The sequence below is a fragment of the Orycteropus afer genome, unplaced genomic scaffold (genome assembly GCF_000298275.1).
Source record: "Orycteropus afer afer isolate SDZICR_OR568_19922 unplaced genomic scaffold, OryAfe1.0 scaffold00355, whole genome shotgun sequence".
Taxonomy (NCBI): domain Eukaryota; kingdom Metazoa; phylum Chordata; class Mammalia; order Tubulidentata; family Orycteropodidae; genus Orycteropus; species Orycteropus afer.
In genome coordinates this window covers 900,745-912,739 of record NW_006921942.1, presented here as the reverse complement: position 1 = coordinate 912,739, position 11,995 = coordinate 900,745, and the positions used below count along the sequence as shown (strand labels likewise).

General features: G+C 40.0%; 1 protein-coding gene across 1 annotated transcript in view; it reads right to left on the bottom strand.

The window, feature by feature from the left end:
- Positions 1-743: 743 nt before the first annotated feature.
- ZMPSTE24 (zinc metallopeptidase STE24) overlaps positions 744-11,995 on the bottom strand; it is a 53,956-nt gene continuing 42,704 nt past the window's right edge. The window contains exons 8-10 of the mRNA XM_007952695.2: positions 8,254-8,358; positions 3,971-4,114; positions 744-968 (exon numbers count right to left, since the gene is read on the bottom strand). Coding sequence (XP_007950886.1) covers positions 744-968; positions 3,971-4,114; positions 8,254-8,358 — 474 coding nt within the window. The remainder of the gene's footprint in view (positions 969-3,970; positions 4,115-8,253; positions 8,359-11,995) is intronic.

The following is an 11,995-nucleotide window of genomic DNA, read 5'->3' as shown; positions in this document are numbered from 1 at the left end:
TTGAAAAATATTTGTTTCCCTAATGGGATAATACCCATCAAGTGGAAAGATTGAGGTTTTTTAAAACAATAACAACAACAAAAAGAAACAATGACTTAAAACATTCTATACATAATTTCTCATTTCAAAGCACTAGTAGACACTCTTGATTGATATGTAGCAAGAGAGGGAATAAAAATTTAATAAAAACTGTAAAAGCATATTTCTAACAACTTTCATTTAAATAACATTGACTTTACCAACTATTATTTTCTTCCTTATTTAAAACACTGATTGGTCAGTTTAAATCATAACAGTATGAAAGTAAAAACAAATTTCAACATCCGCTTGAGCACAAGGACCGGGGGGGGGGGGCACACCCTCATCTTCAGCGAGGATTCAGCAGCGCTCCCTCTTTCAAAGACATGCCCCCAAACACCTTACATGCAGGTTCAACAGAAGTATGTAAATAAACAAGTTTTGTATTTTGTCAAATAATTAACAAGTTGATGGTGAATTAGATGTCAAAGATCAAAAAAAAATTGTACCTTTAAAACATTAAGCCTTAAAATTTCATTGTTTTAAGAAATGGCTTATTGAAATCTTTTTTGAAATGAGATATTAAATGCACTTAAATATGGACTTTTCTATACTTAATAATTTCTCTTAAAAAAAACAAACAAAGTTTAAAAACATTAAGAGCTGGAACATGCTGACAGAACAGAAATAATCAGAAATGTCTTCAGTAGCAGACCCTGGGCATCTCAGTCCTGTTTTGTGCTTTCCAAAGCTTGAAGTCTCTCCAGTAGTGGAGGATGAGAATAATGCCACATTGAAAACAACCAGTCAGAAACAGGGAATCCCAAGTTATCTTTGTTTAGTTTGATTAAAGCAGAATATAAGTCTTTAGCTTTCCCAAGTTTCTTGGCAAATGCATCAGCTTGAAACTCAAATCTGCGGCTTAGGACGGTCAGGCAAAAAGAAAGCACCTAAAAAAGTAAACGAAAGGGTTTCAACCCCTGCCCACCTCTTTGTTGTTATTGAAAATCTCATGAACTGGACTACAGAGGAAATGCAGCTTATAATAAGAGAAAGAGTAGGCCAAAAGAAAGACCACTGGTATTTAGGGAAGGCTTAGAAAGGGGAATTATTATAAATTAAGAACTTTTTTTTTCCTCTCCCAAAGAGACCAGAAATATATAGTCAAATGAAATGTTATCCTTATCAAAAATACCAATTTTTGAGAATCTGCCATGTCCCAGGAACTCACTCCAGTTTTACAGATGAGAAAAGTGAAGCTCAGAGGTTAGAGAACTTGCTTGAGGTCACAGCTGGTAGGTGATTGTGCTGAGAGTCTGTGACTCTAAGCCCAGGCACACCACCTCCCTCAGAGTCAGTATTAAGTTGTGGTAATTTACATCCAGACCCTATTTTTTCTTTAAAAAAAAAAAATTATTGATCACTTATCTACTTTCAAAGGATCATGACAATTTTCATTGAGAATATTTTAAAAAATGCCATAGCCTCTAACAACAATCTCAAAATCTCAAAACAGAACTTTCCAAAATATTTTAAGCTATGGCAGCAACACTAGAATAGGCATACAGTCTCCCAATGTGACCACTAAGACGGGAATAAATTTCATTTGGAAATATAAATTCTGAGGGAAACATAATTACTTTGCATACTAATGTCCTGCAGGTTAACTGTCATCTGTTCCTTACCTCCTTACCTTAATACATAAGCATAAACAAACACACTTTCACTTGTACCTCTTATTGGTACCACCAAATACAGAGGTTCAAAACAAAGTTTGGGAGTCCCAGATACCTTCACAGGTAAGTTCAAAGCTAGTAACTGAATTCTGTCTGCAATTTCTTTTTCAAATCATGACTATTAATTAATTGTTTCCATGGACTTTAGCTATGTTGATTAATCCCATTAATCTCTCTAACTCCTGATTTTGTGTCCCAGGCAAACCATTCTTTGAATCACGTTGTAACACATAAATAAAAATATAAACAGATATTATCCTATTAATCTGCACTTAATTGCTCTGCTATAGATTTCCAAACTGTTCTTAATTGGGGCTGTTTTCCCACTTCCTAAGGAAAATGTCTCTTTCCCATCATTACGTCTTAGATTCTGACATTAATATCTCTGTAGATTAATTACATTTTGAATTACTCAACACCCCAATTACTCAGACATTTTTTGTCGTGAACTCAGCCATTGAATATAAGGAAACAGAAAAAACAAACAATGCTCTGAACAGATGCCACAAAGGATACACACTAATGCTGCTTGTGCCTGTATGAGTAAAAGGACCCTTCCACCCAGTTCAGGATCTTGTAACTCTTACTTAGAAAGTGTGGTTGTCTCATTTCCCAGTGCATGGTGGATTAAAAAAAACTAGAAAGGAGTATTGACCATAACAGAGAGAGTCACCCCGATAGTAAGAAGAATTATCAGCCTGACAGTGAGGAAAAGAGACAAGGGCGGGGGGAAGCACAATAGCTTTAAGTCCCGGGTTATTTAATATACACAGCTCAGGATGTTTGCAACATTACTGAATTACGGTGAAAGCAATGACAATAGTATCCTAAGGTGTTCTGCATCCTCTGTTTTACATAGTAACAAACTGTAAGGCATTTTACAAATATTTTCAATAAAAGTTAAATAAAAATGCAAACTTTCAGAGTTTAAAGATAATTCTCAGTACTCGGGAAAAATCTACTTGATGTGGACAATATTAGACAAATATGATCTACAGCCCTCCATTTCTCTTTCCTAGTGCCCACATCCCCTGCCCCCTCTTTTTAAATGGGATTCATTTAGCTTATCTGAAAACCTTAACTCCACAACTGTTCCAAGAAAGAATTCTCCTAAATAGAGAAACCTTAAGATTCATAAATTATTTCTTAGCTTAATTTGGAAGCCTTATCAAGTATCATCAAAAGGTACTATGTCAGATGTGCTACTGGGCAGTCTCACTCCCCCATGCCTTATCACACATACGGAATCCTCTAAGGAGCTAGCACAGTGCAGTGGTTCTTAACCTTCAGTAACATAAAACACCCAATTCTGATTTAGTGGTTCTGGGGTGGGATCCTAAGACTATTTTGAGAACACAATCTGAGGAACACTGTCATACAGTCTCCCTTATCTAGCTATACATATATACCATGATTATTTATTTTGCCCTCTCACACACAGAAGATGCATCTGTGATGGGTTATGTACCCCAGAAAGATACATTCAAGTCCTAATTCCCACTCTGTTAATGTGAGCTTATTTGAAAATAGAGTCTTCACAGATGTAATTAGTTAAATTAACATCAGGTCATACTGGAACAGCTTAGGTCTCAATACAGTATGACTGGTTCCCTTATAAGAAGAGAACAGACACAGAGACAGATAGAGAAGACAATCATATGAGGATGGAGGCAGACATAGTTTTGCTGCCATGAGCCTAAACATGCCTTGGGCTCACAAAAACTGGGAGAGACCAGAAGGATCTTAGGAGACAGGACGGGCCCTGTCAACTCACTGAACTTGGAATTACAGCCTCCATGACTAAGAGACAATAAATTTCTGTTGTTTTAAGTCGCACAGCTTGTGGCAATTTGTTATAGGAGCCCTAGGAAAACCATATACCTCTCAAGCACTGGTGACTCTGGGCCTAGGAAATGGTACTGCAATAGTTAATCTTCACCTACCAAGTCTCTGAAATACGTGTTACATCTAAATACGAGTCACGTTTCCATCACTAAGTCTAATTTTCCACTTTTTTTTTCCTTAACAGTATTTGTTTATTGGGGCCTGGATTTTTCTGCCACTTTCTCACATCAGACAGTCCATCAAAGAACTAAAAAACTGTTTTATCTATTCATTTAAAGCTAACCAACTTTATTTTTTTCCACCACCCTGAAGGTCCTAGATTTGAAACAGGGAAGGGTATATAGGAGATAATTTTAAAGATTATACATTACCTCATTATAAGGTGAAAAAATAAACTGGAAGATGATCAACAGTCCAATTAGAGTGGGCTGACTCTCATAAAAACCAAATGCAGCAAAAAGCTCCTTTCGGCCAATTAATACAGCAAACAAGAAAAAACACAGGAAAGAATTCATCTAGAAAGAAGGGCACAAGATTCCGAAGTTATTACTAATCTGATTTCACTGTGAGAGCAGTGGTACAAAAAAAGTAGAACAAGAACTCAAGGTGTGATTTTAACCGTGGCTTCAGTGTGAGCCCAGAAAAAGCTATACAGGTAGTTTTATTCTTTCACTTTTATTCTGGAAAGGAAAAGGCAATTTACATGCATATGCACAGCGTCTTGCCACCCGTTGTGTAAGCTGTGTAATTTTCTATGGGGACAGGCTTAGGTTGAACCTCTTGTGACTGAGGATCTGAGGTAGTTGACAGCATACAGGATTTTTTTTTCTCTGTTACAATTAAAGGGCTAGAACAGCCTTTGTTTACACAAGACCCTACTCAGACATAAGACCTCCCACCTGACCTTGCTGTGGAGGCCCCAAAGCAACAAACAGGCTTCCCTTGAATTCCGTGTAGGACCACTGAAGGTGTACTGAACAGTTAGGAAGGGCCAAGAAAAAAGTATATCTATCTTTATCAATGCAGGGCGGGGAGGGGAATCAAGTCTGTACCAAAATATGACTTCTTGGAGTAAAGCTGAAGAACACATACCACCCTTTTCCCTTAGCAGATTAGGATTCTGAAGGCCACAGATGCCCTAAGTGTACAGCTCAAAACTGTTTATCAGATAACTCAGAGTTACCAGTTTCAGTGGGGCTCAGGGCAGAGGCGGATAGCCGGCTGACCCAGGATGAAGTGCAAGCAGCTCTGCAACTGAGCACTTACAACACGGCAAACCCCAACACAAAACCCACAGTGAAGGCCCCAAGAATTCTGAAGCAAAGCTATGCATACCACTGTCATCAAGCAACCACTCTCCTTTTGAAAAATAACTTTTGGTTGACTACTAACTCCTAATAGAGACTGCACTCCTGTTTATAGGACACCATAATCCTGTGACCTGCACTGCTCTCTTGACCTGAATGTTATATTGATCCACCTTGCTAGGAAACCAGATGCTCAGAGGCATTCCGTCCCATCACGTTTAAGTGGTATGCACAGGACTGATAAGGGAGAAGTTTGAGCAGGTGGCTCAAACTCCTTGTATGCCACTTTCTGCCACTTTGCCAAACCTCAGTCAGTTTACTCATAGGGAGTTCTCTATAATCATTTGAGGAAGAAAAAATTTGAGCCTATTTTACAAATAACAATACGTTGGTACCAGATGAAAATAGACTGTTTTGGGATTACAGCACTACTCAGGGATGGTCCTGAAAGACAGTGGAGAAAGGAAATACTCTCAGTGAGACCGACTTTAAAAGTATATCTCATTGTCAACTCTGTCTAGAGGGAGAGCAGACTTGAGCTAAGGATCTACACTCATTCATTGGCAGTGGGCAACTCATAGTTTGATTGGATGATCAGGCAAACTAAAGGATGGCAAACAAGGAGATAAGAAAAGGAGGTATGTACAAAAACTTTTCAAAATTAGCCCAGAACATGACAATACAGTGAGTGTTCACCAAAAGACCACATGGTGGAGGAGGCTCTCAGTGATTTGGTGGAGAAGATATATGTCCTGTGAATGTCAGCCAGGCTCTTTTCCTAGCCACCTGAGGTCTTGATTAAGGAATTTATTAACAAAGTGGGCAAGGTGACAGGGATGGAGTGAATATATTAGTCAGCAACACAGCCCCTTCTCCCCTGGCTCCTGCCGAGTGCCCAATCTGTTAGAAGAGAAAACCAACCCCAGTCTTAGTAAGGTACCATACCGCAGGGTTAGACTCTGCTGAGTCTGTTGGAAACCTCCTTTCATGGAAGGGACAGTGACTTTCCTTATTAATGTGAATACTTACTCTGAATTCAAATTTAGATTTATCTAATATCTTACTGCCATGTATTCACAGAGCATAGCTTAAAGCCAAGGAACTCGTTTTCATACCTAAAGATGTAACGCAACAGGAAAGTGTGCACAGAAGTTCACAAGTCTTCCCATGTGGTTCATCACCCAGCATCAACTGCTCTTTTAGAAAGGTAGAGACACTCACTTAAGACTCAGTTAAGGCCACATATGCTCAGAACCAGCCAACAATATATAGTGCTATTTCACCCACCCATCACTCGTCTGTCAGTCTGTCATACTGTTGTGGCTGCATGTTCAAATACCAGCAGGTCACCCATGATGAACAGGGTTCAGGGAAGCTTTCAGACTCAGACAGATTAGGAAGAAGAACTTGGCAGTACACTTCTGAAAGAACTGGCCACTGAAAACCTTCTAAAAAAGATTGAAAACCTTATAAGACAAGACTGAAGTTGTCAGGGATTTCATTTTACTTAGATCCACAATCAACACCTATGGAAGCAGCAGTCAAGAAATCAGATGATATACTGCACTGGGCAAATCTACTGCAAAAGACCGATTTAAAGTGTTAAAGAATAAAGATGTCACTTTGACTAAGGTGCACCTGACCCGAGCCATGGTATTTTCAATAGCTTCATATGCATGTCAAAGTTAGGCAATTAATAAGAAAGACAGAAGAATTGATGCATTTCAATTGTGTTGGCGAAGAATATTGAAAATGCTACAGACAGCCAAAAGAATAGGCACTCTAAAGGTGTACTGGTTAAAGCTTTCAGCTGCCAACCAAAAGGTGGGTGGTTTGAACCAACTAGTCATTCTGCAGGAGAAAGATGAAGCAGTCTGTTTACGTAAAGATTTACAGCCTTGGAAACCCTCTGGGCAGTTCTACTCTGTCCTAAAGGGTCACTATGAGTCAGAATTGACTTGACAGAAGTGGTTTTGATTTTCAGTTTGTTAGAAGAATGAAATAAATTTGCCTTGGAATGTTCCTTAGAAGTGAGAATGGCGGGGAGAGGGTAGTGAGAACAGCCAGACTTTGTCCCACATACTTTGGTCATGCTGTCAGAGGGACATGCTTGGTAAAGTAGAGGGTCAGTGAAAAAGAAGAAGACTCTCAACAAGATGGACTGACACAGTCGTTGCAATGCTGGGCTCAAGCATAGTAAAGACTGTGAAGATGGTGCAGGACCAGGTAGTGTTTTGTTCGGTTATACACAGGGTCACTGAGTCAGAAATGACTTGACAGCACCTAACAACATTTCACCCACAGCCTGAAAACTGCAGTTTCTCTGTTGGTTTAGAGGTGGTAAGGGAGGAATGAAAGGCGCTCTGGTGGTATAGTGGTTAAGACATTTGGCTGCTAACCAGAAGTTCAGTGGTTCGAGCCCACCAGCTGCTCCACAAAACAAAGATTAGGCAGTCTGCTTGCATAAAGATTTACAGCCTTGGAAACCCAATGGGTGTCACTGTGAGTCAGAACTGACTCCAATGGCAGTGAGTCTAGAGTTTCTGGGAGGGAGAAATGACAAAGGAATTGTTGTTTTCTACATTTTTCAATAGACACATAATTACTTTCACATGGGAAAAAAAGTTTTAAAAAAGCTTTCTAATCACTAATTTACTTAGGCTGTCTCCTTTTCCTTTCAAAGCTCCTGTATCTTAGTGAGTCTGGTGGTTATGATGATGGTGGTAACAACAGTGAACAATACTATAGGCTCTTTATAAACATTAACTCCTTTAATTCTATAATAGATCTATGAGATACTATCATTCAATGAGGGAATGGAAGCAGACAGAAGTTAAGGAACTTGCCTGAGGTGACACAGGTAAATGGGGAGCCAGGGAGTGAAGCCAGTTAGCTTGGCTCTGGAGTCATCTTAATCTCTCTACTATATTACTTCTCATGCCTGTTGTGGCTGTTGTTGTTAAGTGACATCAAGTGGCTCTGACTCACAGTGACACTCTACAACAGAACGAAACACTGCCCAGTCCTGAGCCATCTTCACAATTGTTGCCATGCTTCAGCCCACTGTTGCAGTCACTGTGTCGGTCCATCTCATTGAGGGTCTATTTCTCACTGACCCTCTACTTTCCCAAGCATGATGTTCTTCTCCAGGGACTGGTCCCTCCTGATAACATGTCCACAGTATGTGAGATGAAGTCTTGCCACGTTTGCTTCCATGAACATTCTCGTTGTACTTCATCCAAGACATATCTGTTAATTTTTCTGGCAGTTCATGGTATATTCATGCCTACCATACCTCTAATTTGACTACCATACCATAAAAAAAAGAATTATTACCTCAAACTTACCTGGCTAATAATGATATTTTTGACTGTGTGTCCCAACTTCCAGTGCCCCAGTTCATGACCTAGTACAGCAAGCACCTCTTCATTTTTACATCCTTGTTTCTTACTCTGAATCAGAGAACAAATTGAAAATAAATCATCAATAACCTTCAAAAAGTTTGTATCTTTTAACCCAGTAATATCTCTTCTTAAGATTCCAGCTTAAGGAAATAACCAGACTTTAGTGAAAAACTGTTCATTCACTTACCAAAATATTCTCTGAATCAGTACTCCAGGCCAGACACTGTGTAAGCATTAAAGATATAATCAAGACCAAGACAGACATTCCATGACTTCAGGAAGCTTATAGTCTAGATTAATCTAGATTCAAATATATATAATATTTTATATATGTGACCAAAAACTCAAACTCACTGCCATCAAGTCAATTCCAATTCATAGCTACCCCCCACTTTGGATTTCTGACGCGGTAAATCTTTACGGAAGTAGACTGCCCCATCTTCCTTCTGTGGAGCAGCTGGTGGGTTTGAACTGCCAAACTTCTGGTTAGTAATCAAATGCCTTTGGCACTATACCACCAGAACTCTCTGTCTCCATGTATATATGTGTATGTGTGTGTGTATGAATGTGTATGTAGCTATATATACATACATTTTATCAATAGGATAATGATTAAATAAATCATGATACAGTCATATGGCAGCCATATTATAAACCTATTAGAAATTGTATTTTCAAATATTATGTTCTGACAATGAGAAATTGCTCACATAGACACAGTCAAATAACAGTTATATTACACATCCCTTAGAAATGTTTCAAAAGATGTCAAAGAGTATGGTCTGACATGGGAAAATGATATATTAGATGAAGAAAGAAGGAAACAAAATTAAATATATGATTCCAATTATAAAAAGTATAAATGTATACATAAAAATACACAACACAGATTGGATATAAGTACTCTAATAAAATGTTGACAATGGTAGTAATCTCTGCCTGATAGAACCACAGTAATGTTTAACTAGTTTATATCTCTTCTATTTTCTAAGTTCTCTACAAATGAGCACATATCACTTATGATCCAAAAACATATACCATAAAGCGCCATTTTAAAAACTGAGACTTCCAAGTTAAGATGGCAGAGGGAACATTCTCTTACTAAGGAGCAGACAACCAAGGATTACCAGCTATATGAGGTAAACTGCTGAGAGAGAAGATCAGACTGCAAAACGGATATGAGGACACTGTCCTCTGACCTCCTGTAACTTTACGAGGGGAGAGAAAATCACCATCGGCAGCATCAGCTGTAGGTTGATTCCTGAGGTCAGACATGCTGCCACCCTCCAACCTTTTTACCAGTTCTGATACTAACCATTCCTCCCACACCTCTCACTACTTCTCTGCTGGGTTCAATAATTCATTGCAACGGCCACACAGAACTCACAGAAAAAACTCACAATAATGGGGTTTATTAGGGAATTAATAGGCTACATTTCAGGACTAGAAATGGTCATAATACAATTCTTTGATCAGGAAAGCCTCCCCTCTGCTATGCTTGTAGGCACATCTCTCTTTGGCCCGCGGCCTATTGCCCTGGCCTCTGCCCTTCTCAGGCAAGTATTACAAAGCTCTTTTAGCTCTGTGGATAGGTGCACCCCACTCTGCTAGCAAGCCTTCTGCCCAAAGGCACTCAATTTTCTCACTCCATTGGGCTGGCAAGTCCATAGCTCTGTCTCCTGACAGTCTCTTGGTTCTGCTGCCTCTGCTGCTGCCATCTCTCTGCGCAGGGATGTCAGGTCCAAGTATATACTCCAATCCTCGCTTTTCTGTCTTAATGATAGTGAGATCCCTCCTTTCTGCCTCTTTGTTGTTGTTAGGTGTCATTGAGTCATCTCTGACTCACAGCGAACCTATGTACAACAGAACAAAACACTGTCCAGTCCTGAGCCAGCCTCATGAACCCTGCTATACCTGAGCCCATCTCTGGAGCCAGTGTCAATCCATCTCACTGAGGGCCTTCCCCTTCCTCATTGACCTTCCCTTTACCAAGCATGATATCCTTTTCCAGGGAATGGTTGCTTCTGACAACATGACCAAAGTAGGTTAAGACAAAGTTTGGAGATTCCTGCTTCCAAGGAGCATTCCGACTGCATTTCTACCAGGACAGATTTGTTAGTTCTTTTAGCAGTCCGTGGTACTCTCAGTATTCTTCCCCAACACCACAACTCAAAAGCATCAATTCTTCCTCATTTATTGTATAGCTCTCCCACGAGTAAGAGGTGATTGAAAATACCATGGCTTGGGTTTGGTACACCTTAGTCTTCAAGGAGACATCTTTGCTCTTCAGTACTTTAAAGGTCTTTTGCAGATTTGCCCAATGCAATACATTCTCTGATATCCTGACTACTGCTTCCATTGGTATTGATAGTAGAATCAAGTAATATGAAGTCTTTGACAATGTCAATCATTCAATCATTTCTTCATTTATCATGATACTGTTTATTGGTCCAGTTGTGAGGATTTTTGTTTTCTTTATATTGAGGTATAATCCAACTGCAGACTGTAGTCTTTAATCTTCATCAATAAGTGCTTCAAATCATCCTCACTTTCAGCAAGCAAAGTTGTATCAGCTGCATATCACAGGTTGTTAATGAGTCTTCCAATCCTGATGCCACATTCTTTTTCATATAATTTAGCTTCTTGGATTATATGCTCAGCATACATATTGAACAAGTATGGTGAAAGGATACAACCCTGACACACTCCCTTCTTGATTTTAAACCATGCAGTATCCCCTTGTTCTGTTTGAACAACAGCCTCTGGTGTATGTACAGGTTCCTCATGAGTACAATTAAGTGTTCTGGAATTGCTACTCTTCTCAATGTTATCCATAATTTGTTATGATCCATGCAACTGAATACTTTTATGTAGTCAATAAAACATAAGTAAACACCTTTCTGGTATTCTTTGTTTTCAGCCAAGATCCATCTGACATCAGCTATGATATCCCTCATTTCATGACCTCATTTCACATCACTCATTCTGCCTCTTTAGGAGCTTTAGACTGGGAGCTCTGGTGGCTTAATGCCTAAGGCATCTGACTGCTAACCAGAAGGTTGGTGGTTCAAATCCACCAGCCATTCCTCAGAAGGCCCGCTCAGAAGTCGGATCTGACTTGCGGCAGTGAGTTTGGTTTTTATTTTATTTTAAGTCTAGCAGAATGATACAACTGACCAATTCCCATATTAGGGTTCCATATGCCTTATTTTCAGCCCCAGACTTACAGGTGAGGAGAGACAACACAGGGACGCCCGAAGCAGCAAGCGGGAAGATCAGGAGAAAGGGGTTTAAAAGCCAGGAAGCCAGAGAGAAGAGCAGTCAGCCGAAGGGATTAGGTGAGGAAAGGCAACTCAGGCCCGCCCAGAGTGGCAGACCGGAAGAGCAGGAGGAAGGGGATAAAAAGCCAGGAACCGGACAGAAGAGCAGTCAGCCCCAGGCTTACAGGTGAGGAGAGACAACTCAGGGATGCCCAAAGTAGCAAGCGGGAAGAGCAGGAGAAAGGGGTTTAAAAGCCAGGAAGCCAGAGAAAAGAGCAGTCAGCTGAAGGGATTAAGTGAGGAGAGGCAACTCAGGCCTGCCCAGAGTAGCAGGCCGCAAGAGCAGGAGGAAGGGGATAAAAAGCCAGGAACACGGAAAGAGGAGCAGTCAGCCCCAGGGACAACTCAGGGACACACACAGCACA